Consider the following 15,804-nt stretch of genomic DNA (forward strand, 5'->3'; position numbering starts at 1 on the left):
TCTTGATACTTACTAACACACTGCTCTCCAGAAAGATTCTATCAATTACAGTCTCACCAACAGTGTGAGAACATAGCCTTTTCCCCCTTTGTCTATCATATTTGTTGTAAATATTTTTCGAGTTTAATATTTTTATATAATTGAGTCTGTAGATTTTTATCTCCTTTGCAATTTCTTCCATTACTTCTAAGTTTAGAAACTAGTTCTTCCTCATCTCAAGACTAAATATTCATCCACGTTTTCGCTTAGCTTTTCTTGAATAGGTTTATCTTTTACCTTTAAGTTTCAGTACATTATTGGTACTTTGTTTTTCTATGTGGTCTGAAAAGTGATCCTCCACCTTGAGTCTTTTCTACTTACTCTCTTGGTTGTCCTAGGATCACACATCAAATCATTCTCTCTTCCCCATTTAGGATGTAATGTTTACCACATACTAAATTATCATACGGTCACCAGGGAAAGGTTTGGCAAGCAAGTCCACCTTCAGTACCACTTCTGATGAGTCGTCAATGTCTTCCTAAGGTCAAGATGTACTCTGACCAAACTCCATGGGAGAATGCCAGGATGGGCCGACAGCTCCTGTCATCACTGCAGCAGGAAATGTTTCAGGCCTATCCTAGGCATTGACCTGTCTACTCTTGCAAGATTACATGCATCTTAATTGCTATAACTAGAGGGAAAGCTCTTGCAGGACAGGACATTTTTCCTTTCTCACTGCTATATCTTCAAGTTCCAGACTGTTGCCTGGCAGATAGTGAAACATGTTCAATAAATATCTGCCGAATGAATGTGAACTTACTTACAAAACAGAAACAGAGTCATGGATGTAGAAAACAAACTTATGATTACCAAGGGGGGAACGGGAGCAGGGATAAATTGGGACACTGGGACTGACATATACACACTACTATATATAAAACAGATAACTAATAAGGACCTACTATATAGCACAGGGAACTCTACTCAGTACTCTGTAATGACCCACATGGGAAAAGAATCTAAAAAAAGCGTGGATATATGTATATGTATAACTGATTCACTTTGCTGTACACCTGCAACTAACACAACATTGTAAATCAACTATACTCCAATAAAAATAAGACAAAACATTGCATTACTTTTCTCTTGCAAGTCTTCTTGGCCATAATCACTCTTTGATTTTCCTCAAATGATCTTTAGAATCACTGTCAAGCTACCGACCCCTAAAAAAATTCCACCGAAAATGGCAATTAAAACCAAATGCGATACCACTACTCATACACAAGATAATTAAAAAGAAATAACCAGGGCTTCCCTGGTGGCGCAGTGGTTGAGAATCCGCCTGCCAATGCAGGGGACACGGGTTCGTGCCCCGGTCCGGGAAGATCCCACGTGCCGCGGAGCGGCTGGGCCCGTGAGCCATGGCCGCTGAGCCTGCGCATCCGGAGCCTGCGCTCCGCAACGGGAGAGGCCACAACAGTGAGAGGCCCGCGTACCACAAAATAAATAAATAAATAAATAAATAAATAAATAAATAAAAAGAAATAACCAATGTTTGCAAAATGTGAAGCAAATGCAACTGGTGAAGCACTTTAGAAAACTGCTTGGCAATATCAACCATAACTGAACATACACGTAAGCAGAGACCCAGCAATTTCACACCAAAAAAACAAAAACAAAAAACCCGTGCTTTAGCATTTTAATGTCCACAGCAATATTATTTTGTTAAGTATGTTGTCATTTTGTTACTTGTTTTCTGGGTGTTTTGTATTATAGTTGTTCTCTGTTCTTTTCTTCTTCTTTTATTCTTATCCCTTGTTGTTTGATGCTTTTCTTTAGTGATATATTTGTGTTCCCTTCTCTCTAGTTTTTGTGTATCTACTGTAGGTTTTTTGATTTGTGGTTACCATGGAGTTTATATATGTTGACCTATAACTATATCTACTTGTTTTCAACTGATTAAGTTATATAAGTTCATTCTAAAAGATCTACATTTTCTATTCCTCCCTGCCACATTTTGTTTTTGAGGTCCTATCTTACATCTTCATGTCTATCTCTTAACTGTTTACTGTAGTTTAATTTTACAATTTTTGGCTTCTAGCCTTTATACTAGCTTATTTAAGTGGCTGATCTACAGCCTTTACCATATGGATTTATGGATTTTACCATATGGATTTATTATTATTAGCTGTCATCACAGCTCTTTACCATATGGATTACCATATGGATCTACAGCCTTTACCAGTGGGATTTTTCCCTTCCTATAATTTCTTATTGGAGGTTTTTCTTTTTCACTTAAAGGAGACCCTTTAATGCTTCTTGTAAGGTCAGTTTAGTATTGATGAACTCTTTTAGTTTTTGCTTGTCCGAGCAGCTCTATTTCTCCTTCAATTTTGAATGATAATCTTGCTGGGTAGAGTATCCCAGGTTGTAAGTTCTTCCCTTTTGGCACTTTAAATATATCATGCCACTCCCTTCTGGCCTGCAAAGTTTCTGCAGAAAAATCAGCTGACAGCCTTATGGCAGTTCCCCTGTATGTGACTTTGTTTTTCTCCTGTTGCGTTTAAAATTCTCTACCTTTACACCTTTTGCCATTTAAAGTGTATGTCTTGGTGTGGGTCTCTTTGGGTTCATCTTGTTTGGAACCCTCTGTGCTTCCTGTGCCTGGATATCTGGGAAGTTTTCAGCCATAATTTCATCAAATACCCTCACTACTCCTTTCTCTTTTCTCCTTCTGGGACCCCTAAAATGCAAATGTTAGTACACCTGATGTTGTCCCAGAAGTTCATTAAACTATCCTCACTTTTTACAATGTTTTACTTTTTGCTGTTCTTACTGGGCAATTTCCATTACTCTATCTTCCAGATCACTTATATGTTCTATATCACCTCATCTCTTGTTAATTCCCTCCAGTGTATTTTTTTTCATTTCAGTTATTATATTCTCCAGTGCTGGCTGTTTCTTCTTTTATATTTTCTAGTTCTTTATTAAAATTCTCACTGTGTTCATCTATTCTTTACCCCAGTTCAGTTAAGATTCTTAGTACTAATGCTTTGAACTCTTTATCAAGTAAATTACTTATCTCTGTTTCATCAGTGTTTTTTTCCAGGTATTTTTTCCTTGTTCTTTCATTTGAAACATTTTCCTCTGTCTTCTCATTCTGTTTAACTTTCTCTGTCTCTATGAAATTAGGTGAAACAATTACCTCTCCTGGCCTTGAAGGCGTGTCCTTGCAGCATCCATATGCAGTCTGCACGTGCCCAGAGGCTTTGGTGGGAGAGATAGATCTGATGTGAGCACGGGCTGCATCTTCTCCAGGGTGTACTGGCAGCTACCGCTTTGGTAGGAGGTGGAGCTGGAGTTGGAGGGGCTAGAGCCAGAGCCATGTGCAAGCCAGGGCTTCTCTGCTCAGTGGTCATCACAGTTCTATTGGGGGTGGGAGCTGGGTTTCTCTTGGGTATGACAGCAGTCTCTGCCTTGGTTTGGGACATGGCCAGGGCCTGAGGGCTTTAGGGCTGCATTTCTGTGCAGGTTTCACTTTTTCCCCCCATGTGTGTACCTTGGTTAGAGGCTGGATCGGGGCCACAGCGCTAAGCTGGCCCTACCCCACAGCAGCATTATTTTGAGTAGTGAAGAAATGGAAAATAACTCAAATGTCAACAGTAGAATATTTAAATGAACTATGGTATATTCACACAAGGGAATAAACTAATACCAACTATGCATGACAACATGGATAAATCTTATAAATAAAGAGTGAAAGAAACTAGACACAAGAATACATATTGTATTATTCTATTTATATAAAGTTGAAAACCAGGCAAACTAATATATGGTGACAGAAGTCAGACAACTAGTTACTCTTGGAAGGAGCGGGTATTAACTAGAAAGGGCATCAGAGGGCTTCTGAGGTGCTGGGTACATGGGTGTACTCACTTTGTGAACATTCATGGAGCTGTACATTTTATGATCTGTGCACTTCATTTAACCCTCAATAAATAGTTTACATTTAAAAATCTCAGATATTTTATCTGCCTCATTTTTTTTTAGAGGTGATAAATCATCTCTTAAATGTAAGAACATGTTAATTTGGACACAAAGAACACAGTTTTCTACAGTTCTAAAAACCAGCTCATCATTAAATGTTATTTAATCCTTCTTTGGTAATAGATTTTACAAATGACCTGAAGCTTCTCTCCCTTACAATTTTTGGAAGTTTTAATATGATTAAATATATATACTTATAAAATGGGAAGGCTTTTAGGATTCCTTGCACAACCTAGTATAATACTAATAGTGATGGTTAATTTTATGTGTCAACTTGACTGGCCAACAGGTGCCCAGATTAATCATTGTTTCTGGGTATGTCTGTGAAGGTGTTTCTGGATGAGGGTGACATGTCAATCTGTGGCCTCAGTAAAGTGGATTTTCCTCCCCAATATGGATGGGCTTCATCCAATCCACTGGGGACCGAATAGAGCAAAAAGTGGAAGAAAGAAAAATTCACACCTTTCTTCCTTCCCCATTGCTTGAGCTGGGACCTCTCTTCTCTGGCCCTCAGACTGGGATTTACATCATCAGCTCCCCTGGTTCTCAGGCCTTCAGACTGGGACTGAATTACAACACAGGTTTTCCTGGGTCTCCAGCCTACAGACAGTATATCATGGGACTTCTCAGCCTCTAAAATGGATGGTGTGAGCCAATTCCTCAAAATAAATCTCATTAGATAGATAAATAGCTAGAGCTAGAGATGGAGATGGAGATATCTCCACTGGTTGTTTCTCTGGAGAACCCTGACTAATAAACCAACTGTCAACATGAAGACGCACCACCACACCCAATGACTACAGCAGCAAAAGAAAGGAATGTGTCACTCACTACACACTGTTTGCTCAGAGGCCAGGGGTCCTAACTGGCCTGCTCACCACTGGTTGAACAAAATAGTCTATCGACTGTGAACACACCAGAACTATAATCATCCAGCCACCCGTTTTTGCCACAAATCATTCACATCTGAGGGCTGAAGGGCAAATTCTCCTTGACTCTTATCCAGCCACTGAGAAATGCTGTGCACACCTGATCACTACGTCTGACCATTCTTCACCCTGATTCCCTGTTATAGGGGTGGAATAAAGTATAATTAAGAATTTGCATGTGGATCAAGTATTTTGTTATTAAGGAATTACTATTAATTTCATTAAGTGCACAGTGATATATATCATGGCCATGAGGGAAACTGTTCTTATTATTTGGAGCTATATGCCAAAGTATTTCGGCTGAATCATGGTGACAGCTAACTTACACTGAAATATATCATTAAATATATATATATATATATATATGTGAAACTCTATGACAGATATTAATTTAAATTAAGTGGTGGTTATGTGGGTATTTACTGTACTACTCTATTTTCTGTATATTTGTAAATTATAACAAAAAATGTTAAATACAATTATCACAAAGTTAATACAGAAAAATATATTACTATTGATAAAAATTTAAAAGAAGATACAATTTTTCAACTAACAAGTTGGCAGAAAGGTTTCATACTGCTGCTGCTGTATTTGTTTTAATAGTCTGAGTTGATGTCATAATGTGGAGACATGAAAACTTCCATACTCCTCAAAACGTGTACTGATACAATCTTCTTGAAAGGCAGTCTGCCAAGAACCAAAAGCCTTAAAGTGTTGTAAACCCACTCTTTAATCCAACGATGCCACTTCTATGAATTTATCCTAAGAAAATGCTAGCTATATGCAAAAATGTAGTTTCAAGGGTATTCATTACAGTGTTGTTAATGATAGCAGAGCGGAGAAGACAACTAAACATCCAATAATAGGGAGTGGCTAGATAAATTATGGTAAAACAGCCATATACAGTAATATGATAGCAATAAAAATAATGCAGAAATGCTTTCAATTATAGGAAAAGGGATTCATAACATCTTAGGTGAGGGAAAAAATTGATACAAAACAGTATTTTTCCTTCTGTTAAGGAAAATAATTATATTCATACATAGAGACAAAGAAACAGGGAGAGGGAAACGGATACATGTATATATAAACATATAGACATAAATATATATGGATCACAAGTTACATTTCTTTATACACATCTGCCTTTTAAATTTTCAAAACATGTTTTGTCATAAGAAAAAAGTTTTTCAAAGAAGGAATTATTTTTCCAATTTTGCCTACAAACATTTTTTAAAGTATACATTATGCTTTTCGTTGACAAAGAATAGAAGATTGGTCATTTTCAATCAAATGGTCCTTCAAAATGTCTTTAACTGGTCCATTCTCCATTCTCCCTGCTACCAAAACCCTCATCAAGTTATTAGGGTGTCACACCACAATTACATCCTTCGCTGCCTAACCCATGGTCTTGCTGCACCAATCAAATCTCAGACCCACACTCCATGTTGCTGGGTAACTCAGAAAACCTTCAATGGCTTCCTATTGTTTAGCAGAAATGGCAAACTCCCAATTCTCTTTCTAATTTTGTCACTCACACCCTGTAATACTTAGCAGACTCCTTGGCACAGGGTTGAGTTTAAATAAACATTTGAAGAATGAGCAGGAATCCTTCAATCTGGAGGCTGTTTGCTCCCAAAGCCACCTCCAGGCCTTCCCTCCAATGTGGTCCTGCTTCCCAGAAGCCTCCGCTGCCCTCCTCAGTGCCTGCCCGGGGTTCCTCAAGTCCCTCTCCAACGAGCCTGCTCGGACCTCTCCCGCCACAGGGACTGCTCCCTGCTCCCATTTCCTGTGGCATCTGCTTTAAGCACACAAGTGACCCTTGACTGTGCTGACTTAAGATTTTTTTTTTACCTTCTGCATGCCTGTAAATCTGGTCTTTTTCTGCACATCCCACGCACTGCAAATTTCCATGGGGTTTTATTTAAACTGTAAGCACTCAAATACACACCTGTTTAACATGAAGCAGCATGGAAAGTGTTAGGCAGAGGAAAACCCCATGTCAACGTTTAGGTTAGAAACAAAACTGACTACACCTAGACCTCAACTTCTACATCCAGACAAAACATTACCCGCCACATATCACTAGAAAAGCCTGCATAAACAAATTCAAACACCTTAGGCTGGGGATACTTTATGCCAAGTTCCACCCTGCCTACCATTCTAGTACCACTGCCTAAGACCCTATGCTGCAGGCCACTGCCACACCTGGCGCTCTTAGAGCTCTTTGCTCTGGTCATGCTATTGCCTTTGCCTGGAACGGTCTTCCTTTGCTCCACAACCCTCCTCCACCTTCTCCATCGGATAAATACCAGCTCAAATATTACCACCTCCCGCAACTTTTAATGACCCTCTCTAGGAAGATGTAATTAGCTCCACATCATCTCCCTGCTAATTAATGCTATATAATGCAGATCAACCATATTATTTTTTTTTACACTTAAACACACACACAGTGAGATAGTTAAGGGCAGGAGCCATGATTTATGCATCTTTATATCTCCAACACCTGACACTGTACTTAACATGCAGTAAGCAGCTTCAAAAAACGAAGCGGACTTGATTTTAACTCTTTTCAAAAAACTAAAATAAGCCAGAATTGGGCCCATTTTAGCCCTCCAGGACCCCTCTTTCCTTATGTTTTGGTTCTGCTAGCTCTCTCTGCTCTTCACAGCTGCCACTCCCGTTACCAGCACATCTGTCCCAAAGGGTACAGTGAAGCTTTTCTCCACCTCCCCTAAGCTGCAGAAGAATCAGCTAACTAGTTTAGCAGAGAGAAAGTTGGGATATTTATAAATAAGGAAAGTCAGGAAAGAGTCATAGAAAGTCGGCAAAGCAGTCAGGTTTACAGCATGCTCACTGCTGATCCATGCTTAACGGAAAAGCCCAGCCCCAGCAGAGACACGCCTGGTCCAGCCCCCAGGCGCCTCTCTCCCTATTCTTCCCCCCAAACAGCGTCTGCGGCAGAGAGTAAACAAGAGATACTCAGCGTGGGGAGCCAAGGTGGATTTGTGCTGGTACCACACTACCCAAGCCTGATGAGATCACCCGAACCTCTGCCAGATCCACAATCCCTTCCAGAAACTGCTGACCACTGTTTTCTTCGGGGACAGTAGCCCCACATCATCCTCTCGGACTCCAAGTCGTATGGAACTCTCACTCAAAAGCCACATCGTCCCAGCCACGCCAAGGGAAGACAGCACTCCCCTATCTGGTCCCAAAGATTCCAGCCCAGCCTTCAGGCCCACTGACACAGAAGCCCCACGGGTGGCTCTCCAGAACTCTGCATGGACTGCTACCCTCCTTGGATCTATCTGACCAACCTCATTTGTCTCCAATAAAGACGTGCCTGCTACTGAGATGTGGCAGCTGGAAAAGATACGTTGTTCCAAAGCAGAATCTTAACCCAGCCTCACCAGCCACCACGTGCCATCAAAAGGTGGGCACGGCTTTTACATGGAGCCTTTGCACTGGATCACATCAAAAGACCAGTACGTATCCAAGATGCACCATCTACTGAGACACTCTAAGTTTTTCCCATTTCCTGTCAGAAGGATGCCCACAGCTATTGCTGGTTTAGGAAATGGGAAGTACACAGATCCTGAGTTCAAGGAATGATTATGACTTTGCCAGCTAGAGTTAACAAGTTTTATGCATCTCTCTAGGCTCTTTAGCAACCCACTCATGTGCTCTTCTGCAAGAGGTCTTCCAGAATTACATCGTAAGAGTAGACCTTAAATACACACCTTTAAAATGTCTATGGTTCACTCATACACACCTCAGCCCAATCATGGGGGGCCCAACGTGCACAGCAACAAACACTAGTCTAGGTGAGAAAGAAATGTGTTTCTGTTTTCTGGACTTTCATTATCCAGAATTCTTTTCCACCTTAGAATCGCGACACTGTATTGACCTTTCTGGGCAAAAAATAAATTTATAAAGAATTCTGCTTTCTTATATATAATACAATCCACCTTATAAATTTTTTTCTCTTATTTTGCTCATATTTTTAACCATTTTCTCTTGGAGTCCGTCTCTTTTTGAATTATTTAATTTTACAGCATTTACTGAACCAATATCTGATGTATATCACATGCATATCACTTTCAAATAAGTTTTTTCATTGAATCTTTACAAATTGTTATGACATTATGAAAATGTTCATATATCAATATATACAAAGTAGACTGAATAGTATAATAAACCCAATATTCCATTTCCCAATTGCAAAAATTATCATCATACTGCCCACTTATTTCTCCTACCTCACCAAAACTGGGTTATTTAAAAGCAAATCTCAGATATCATAATCTGATCTGTAAATACTTCAGTGTACATCTCTAAAAGAAAAAGACTCTATAGTTCCCATATTCGGAATACGATTACCTGGCCTAAAAAGTCAATTAATAACAATTCTTTAATATCAAATAACCCTATCAGTATTCAAATTCCTTGATTCCTCAATTTTTTAATAGTGACACAGTTTGATGAGGAAAGCGACGCTCACAGAATTGATAACTTCCTAAGCCATATAACTGATACATAGCAGTATAATAAGTTTCTCACTTGGAGGCTTGATCCTCTTTATATATAGCACAGCTACCTTTTCACCATGTTTAGAAAAGGTCCACATATATATTTTTTAAAATTTTCTTTACAAAAGCGGCCTTTTCTTTCTTTGTTTAGTACTTCATTACCAGTTAAATAACCTTAAAAGTGGTCCAGTGTTTGGGACCTGAAGTAGGCTTTTATTAGAGTATTAATCACTCAGTGCCTAATATCACAAAGTAGGTACAAGCATAAGAAACTAAGGAAATAAACTTGTGTGGTGTCTGTCGTGATGTAGTATCTACTATTACTCATACTGGGGCCTCCTCAAGGGCACCACGGTTGAAGGAAAATGATATGATGAAGATGATAATGACGACACCAACAACAATGCTCTAAGGAGAGACAAGCTAGTCCCCTTTGGACGAAAGAAGGATTACTAAGATGTTTACAAAGAGCTTTAAACTTCTTAAGAGGAAAAGTATTAGTATCATCAAACTGCACAAGTCAATCCTGGAAAGGTAAATGGGTTGTGAGACAAAATGCCCCCCTGCCCCGCAACTCTGTTTCAATACCTGATACCATGTGAGACAAAAGAAAGTAAAACATAAACCATGCGGCCATCACAAACAGTCGCCTACAAGTATCTGATACATTTTTTAAAATAGATATAACTGTAAAGGATCTCTTTTATACGTCTTAAGATACTTTGGGGGATTTTTTAAAAATATAACAATGAAATTAAGAGCTGCTCAAAAATAATCTTCAAAGTTACAGAACACAAATCAAACAGAAAACAAAATAGATTCCTTTATACTGACCTTCAAAAATATTGTTCTAAGCTCGGCTGGATCTGCTCTCTTGGTTAAAGCCACCTATAAATAAACATAAAAATGTTTATATTATTAGAACAAAGCTGAGAAATCAAGCTAGCACACTGAAAGAAAATAAACTCCAGGTTAGAAATCAGTGGATTTCATTTTTACACTTAAAGCACTAAATTTCCCCAGTGCATAAACTACTCTCTGGATTTTAAATTAGACTCCTTATGTGGCTTCTAGAATGATAACATTCCGTGCAAGAAACCAGTAAAGCTCCTAATATGTAGTGTTTAATATATACCATTGTTTTCCCAAAATGAATAAGAAAAAAAGTTGAAACAGATTTGTAACCACCTGGCATTTTAAACTACACTCCAGAGTGACCCACACCTTTCACAGGTGAATATTAAAGTACAACTTGATCGTTAACTATGTAAGAGAACACAGTTCTTAGAGAAGTTAGTGAGCAAGGCAAACAATATTAACAGAAGGGAATTACTTCCCACAGTTCCACAATGGACAGGCGTGAATGCCCAGCTATCTGGTCATGCCAAGCAGTCTCCTCCTCTCCCCTACTTTTAAGAAAACAGAAGTCGCCAATTATACAGCACTGAGAAATATAACCATTGTTTTGTAATAGCTTTAAATGGAGTATAATCTATAAAAAAGATTGAATAGCAACGTTGTACACCTGAAAGTAATAATGTAAATCAACTGTACTTCAACGAATAAAAAAATCCTAAGTCTCCATATGTATGACTATTATTTACCACATTCTAGAATACAAGGGGCTATGGTTACCTTTCAGAGCAAAGTTTGACAGATTAGCTCAGAATAGGTGTTGTGCTTAATTCTCCAGCCCACGAAGTCCAAAAACATCATTGGGGAAAAAGAAGACAAACTTGAACATGGCTGCCCCAGGCCAACACAAAAGAGTCCTTATGTGGAACCAAACAGTAGGCTTATTCAGCGTCCCATCACCCCATCCTGCTGGCAAAAACCGTCAGGAGACTGAATTCTCACCAAGCACAGCGTCGCCCCACGATACAGCCAAGGAGGGGTTCCTGGAACCACCCCAATACTGGAGCCATGTCGCTATCCATGGGGAGATTTATGCAAATTGTTCTAAATCCTTTCTGTGTGTTTGCAAAGGCTCTTCTGAGACCTTTGGACAATGGGTTCTCTGTCTCGAAATATGTAACTGCCTGAGCTTCTTGGCCTGCCACTGTCAGGAATAATTTTATTAACTAATCACTGGAATAGGAGAGGTAGTTTTCCTGAAACCAGTTAGTTGGTCACCTTGTTTCCCAAAGCAAGACTGATAACTCTTAACTTCAGCTGAGTACTTGTAACCACCAATGCTATTTTTATCCATAAGAATTTGTAATCTCTTTAAAATCCTCAATTAGTGAGTGTTCTTTGTTCAATTAACGAGAAGAAAACAGACTGCTAACCAACCTAAGAATGATGATCGTGCTAAGAGTCTCAGAAGATTCCCTCCCTTTGGGTCTATATTCTGAGAAAGGTGGCGTAGGACAAACACTATTGGAGAAGATGAGCCAGCATGAAATGCCTCTATCCTCTCCTTTAAGAGCAAAGAAATTCCCTTCGAGTTCTACATCTCAAGATCGTAACAGTTTTTTAAAAGGCATATGGTGACCCTCAGCACTTAATTGGGTTTCCTTTTAAGAGCAAAGGTAAGTTTCCACAAAATGAACTATTCTTGCTCCATCTGAATAACACATCCTTTAAAAGCACATTAATTCACCATGCCACACACTTCATAAAGCCTTCCGTGGGCAACGCAGTTTCAGAGTGAACTTCCCCCACCCTAAATTCCCACAGCGTTCTTCTATTTACTAATCCCAAAATGCACCCCCACCCTAAATTCCCACAGCGTTCTTCTATTTACTAATCCCAAAATGCACCACCAGGACTACAACTCTCTGAGAGAAAGCTTTCACTCCGTAACTCTCCCAGGGTGGAGGGCACAGGAGAAAACAATCCATATAGTGGCCCAGCACTTTTAAGTCAGGTCACCTAATGTGTACAGAACACTTCATAGTTACAGTTAAGTTACAGTTACACTTAAGTTACAGTTAGACATGCCAGCATTCTCAAGGTGTACTGAGATGGAGTCTACCTGGTGGCAAAACCAGGAGCTAGCAAGTTCTGTGAGCTGGAAAAGGGGAGCCAAGAAATGTAGCCTCCCTTTTTAAGCCAACTCAGAACACCTGCTTGGCAAGCGCACGTTGCATCACCTGACAATCCTTAGTTCACTGGGCTTCTTAGAAGATTCATCAAACTCTAGATTGTTTCCAAAAGGCTGATTTTCATTGTTTTATATACATGTATATATTTCTCATATACTAATAGCATGCAAATGTTTACAGATACTATTCTTACAATCTGATTGCCTGATTTGCTTTATCATTACTCTTCTGAATTTGCGTTTGTAAGAATAGATGCCACCATTAAAACAAAATCTTTATATCAAGAGATTTAAATAATTTTCAAACATAGAGAGTAAATCACCAAGAAGAAAAAGGATTATTGGCAGATAACTATGAATTGTCACCATTTGCTACTTAATTCAAGAGAATTTTATACACAAGCACATAACATTCACACCAAGTGGGGGTTAAAGGAGAAGGGGGGGGTTGAACTAGAAAAACTATGCATTGTACTTTTTTCCATAAACTGGGAGAAATTAACCTTTGTTTAAAGACAGTATAGAAATTTCAGGTCAATTCCCCAAATCTATGTTCCACCGGGCAGGATTTGAGGATCACTGAATATGTAAAATTTTTGATAACACAAACATTATAAATAACAGCAATAGCATTCGCAAAACACATATACTAGCTAGGTACATCCCAAATACAAAAATAAAAACAGCCAAAAATAACAAAACTTCAATGACTAGTTTAAAAGGGGGTCAGTGTGAAGTATGGCAAGGAAAACCAGAAAGATAAAGTGTGAATTCTGTGCTCTGCAGGTGAACCTTGACTGATATAATCAATAAGTCTAAAACAAATTCCCCCAAAACACAGTTATCATTAACTGCAGAAGAAAAAAGAAAGAGGGGTCTCATCACATTTAAGAAAAATAATTTTTCATTGACTTCACTGAGTCACTCATCCTACAGTTTCCCTACATTCTAATAAATGAAGAGCAGATCAGAGCTTCAAGATGGCAGAAGAGTAAGAAGTGGAGATTACCTTCCTCCCCACAAATACATCAGAAATACATCTCCATGTGGAACAACTCCTACAGAACACCTACTGAACGCTGGCAGAAGACCTCGAACTCCCCAAAGGCAAGAAACTCCCCACGTACCTGAGGGCAAAAGAAAAAAACAGACACAAAAGAATAGGAACGGACCTGCACCAGTGGGAGGGAGCTGGGAAGGAGGAAAGGTTTCCACACACTAGAAGCCCCTTCGCGGGCGGAGACTGCGGGTGGCAGAGGGGGAAGCTCTGGAGCCACGGAGGAGAGCGCAGTAACAGGGTGCGGAGGGCAAAGTGGAGAGATTCCCGCAGAGGATCAGTGCCGACCAGCACTCACCAGCCCGAGAGGCTTCTCTGCTCACAAGCCGGAACGGGCGGGGGCTCGGAGCTGAGGCTCGGGCTTCGGAAGCCGGAAGAGGACTGGGATTGGCTGCCTGAACACAGCCTGAAGGGGTTAGTGCACGACGGCTAGCCAGGAGGGCGTCCGGGAGAAGTCTGGAGCTGCCGATGAGGCAAGAGACCTTTTCTTCCCTCTTTGTTTCCTGGTGCGCGAGGAGAGGGGTTTAAGCGCGCCACTTAAAGGAGCTCCAGAGACAGGCGCGAGCTGCGGCTATCAGCGCAGACCCCAGAGACGCTAAGGCTCCTGCTGCCGCCACCAAGAAGCCTATGTGCGAGCACAGGTCACTCTCCACACCTCCCCTCCTGGGAGCCTGTGCGGGCACCCGCCACTGCCAGAGTCCCGTGATCCAGGGACAACTTCCCCGGGAGAACGCACGGCACGCCTCAGGCTGGTGCAACGTCACGCTGGCCTCTGCCGCCGCAGGCTCGCTCCGCACTCCGTGCCCCTCCCTCCCCCCCGGCCTGAGTGAGCCAGAGCCCCCGAATCAGCTGCTCCTTTAACCCCGTCCTGTCTGAGCGGGAACAGATGCCCTCAGGCGACCTACACGGAGAGGCGGGTCCAAATCCAAAGCTGAACCCCCGGAGCTGTGCGAACAAAGAAGAGAAAGAGAAATCTCTCCCAGCAGCCTCAGGAGCAACAGATTAAATCTCCACAATCAACTTGATGTACCACATCTGTGGAATACCTGAATAGACGAATCATCCGAAATGAGGAGGTGGACTGTGGGAGAAATGATACACATATTTTTTTCTCTTTTTCTCTTTATGTGAGTATGTGAATGCTTCTGCATGTGATTCTGTCTGTATAGCTTTGCTTTTAACATTTGTCCTAGGGTTATGTTTGATAATTTTTTTGGTTTTTCTTGGTTTCTTTAGTATAGTTTTTAGTGTTTGCTATCATTGGTGGATTTGGTTTTTGCTTTCCTTGCTCTCGTCTTATATTCTTTCTATTTTTTATTACTTAAAAATTTTTTATTTTTAATAATTATCTTTTATTTTTTATTTTAATTATTTTATTTTATTTTTTCTTTCTTTGCATTTTTCTCCCTTTTATTCTGAGCCATGTGGATGACAGGGTCTTGGTGCTCTGGCCGGGCATCAGGCCTGGGCCTCTGAGGTGAGAGAGCCAAGTTCAGGACGTTGGTCCACCAGAGACCTCCCAGCTCCATGTAATATCAAACGGCAAAAGTCTCCCAGAGACCTCCATCTCAACCTAAGACCCAACTCCACTCAAGGACCAGCAAGCTCCAGTGCTGGACACCCTATGCCAAGACAGGAACACAACCCCACCCGTTAGCTGAGAGGCTGCCTAAAATCATAAAAAGGTCACAGACACCCCAAAACACACCCCCAGACACAGACCTGCCCACCAGGAAGACAAGATCCAGCCTCAGCCATCAGAACACAGGCACTAGTCCCCTCCACCAGGAAGCCTACACAACCCACTGAACCAACCTTAGCCACTGGGGGCAGACACCACAAACAATGGGAACTATGAACTTGCAGCCTGCAAAAAGGAGACCCCAAAGACAGTAAGTTAAGCAAAATGAGAAGACAGAGAAACACACAGCAGATGAAGGGGCAAGGTAAAAACCCACCAGACCAAACAAATGAAGAGGAAATATGCAGTCTACCTGAAAAAGAATTCAGAATAATGATAGTAAAGATGATCCAAAATCTTGGAAATAGAATGGAGAAAATACAAGAAACGTTTAACAAGGAACTAGAAGAACTAAAGAGCAAACAAAAAATGATGAGCAACACAATAAATGAAATTTAAAATTCTCTAGAAGGAATCAATAGCAGAATAACTGAGGCAGAAGAACGGATAAGTGGCCTGGAAAATAAAAT

The 15,804-nt window shown here is 40.5% G+C and overlaps 1 protein-coding gene across 8 annotated transcripts in view; it reads right to left on the reverse strand.

The window, feature by feature from the left end:
* SLC25A13 (solute carrier family 25 member 13) overlaps positions 1 to 15,804 on the reverse strand; it is a 221,912-nt gene that overhangs the window by 168,185 nt on the left and 37,923 nt on the right. For 4 of the 8 annotated variants that reach the window (XM_067042538.1, XM_067042537.1, XM_059074831.2 and 1 more), the window contains exon 2: positions 10,325 to 10,378. In XM_067042538.1, coding sequence (XP_066898639.1) covers positions 10,325 to 10,378 — 54 coding nt within the window. Of the gene's footprint in view, positions 1 to 10,324; positions 10,379 to 11,125; positions 11,254 to 13,708; positions 13,922 to 15,804 lie in introns of those variants that run through there. The other 4 variants (XM_067042539.1, XM_067042541.1, XM_059074832.2 and 1 more) reach the window with 4 other exon arrangements.

Source organism: Kogia breviceps, chromosome 9 (assembly GCF_026419965.1).
Source record: "Kogia breviceps isolate mKogBre1 chromosome 9, mKogBre1 haplotype 1, whole genome shotgun sequence".
In the NCBI taxonomy this organism is placed as follows: Eukaryota; Metazoa; Chordata; class Mammalia; order Artiodactyla; family Physeteridae; genus Kogia; species Kogia breviceps.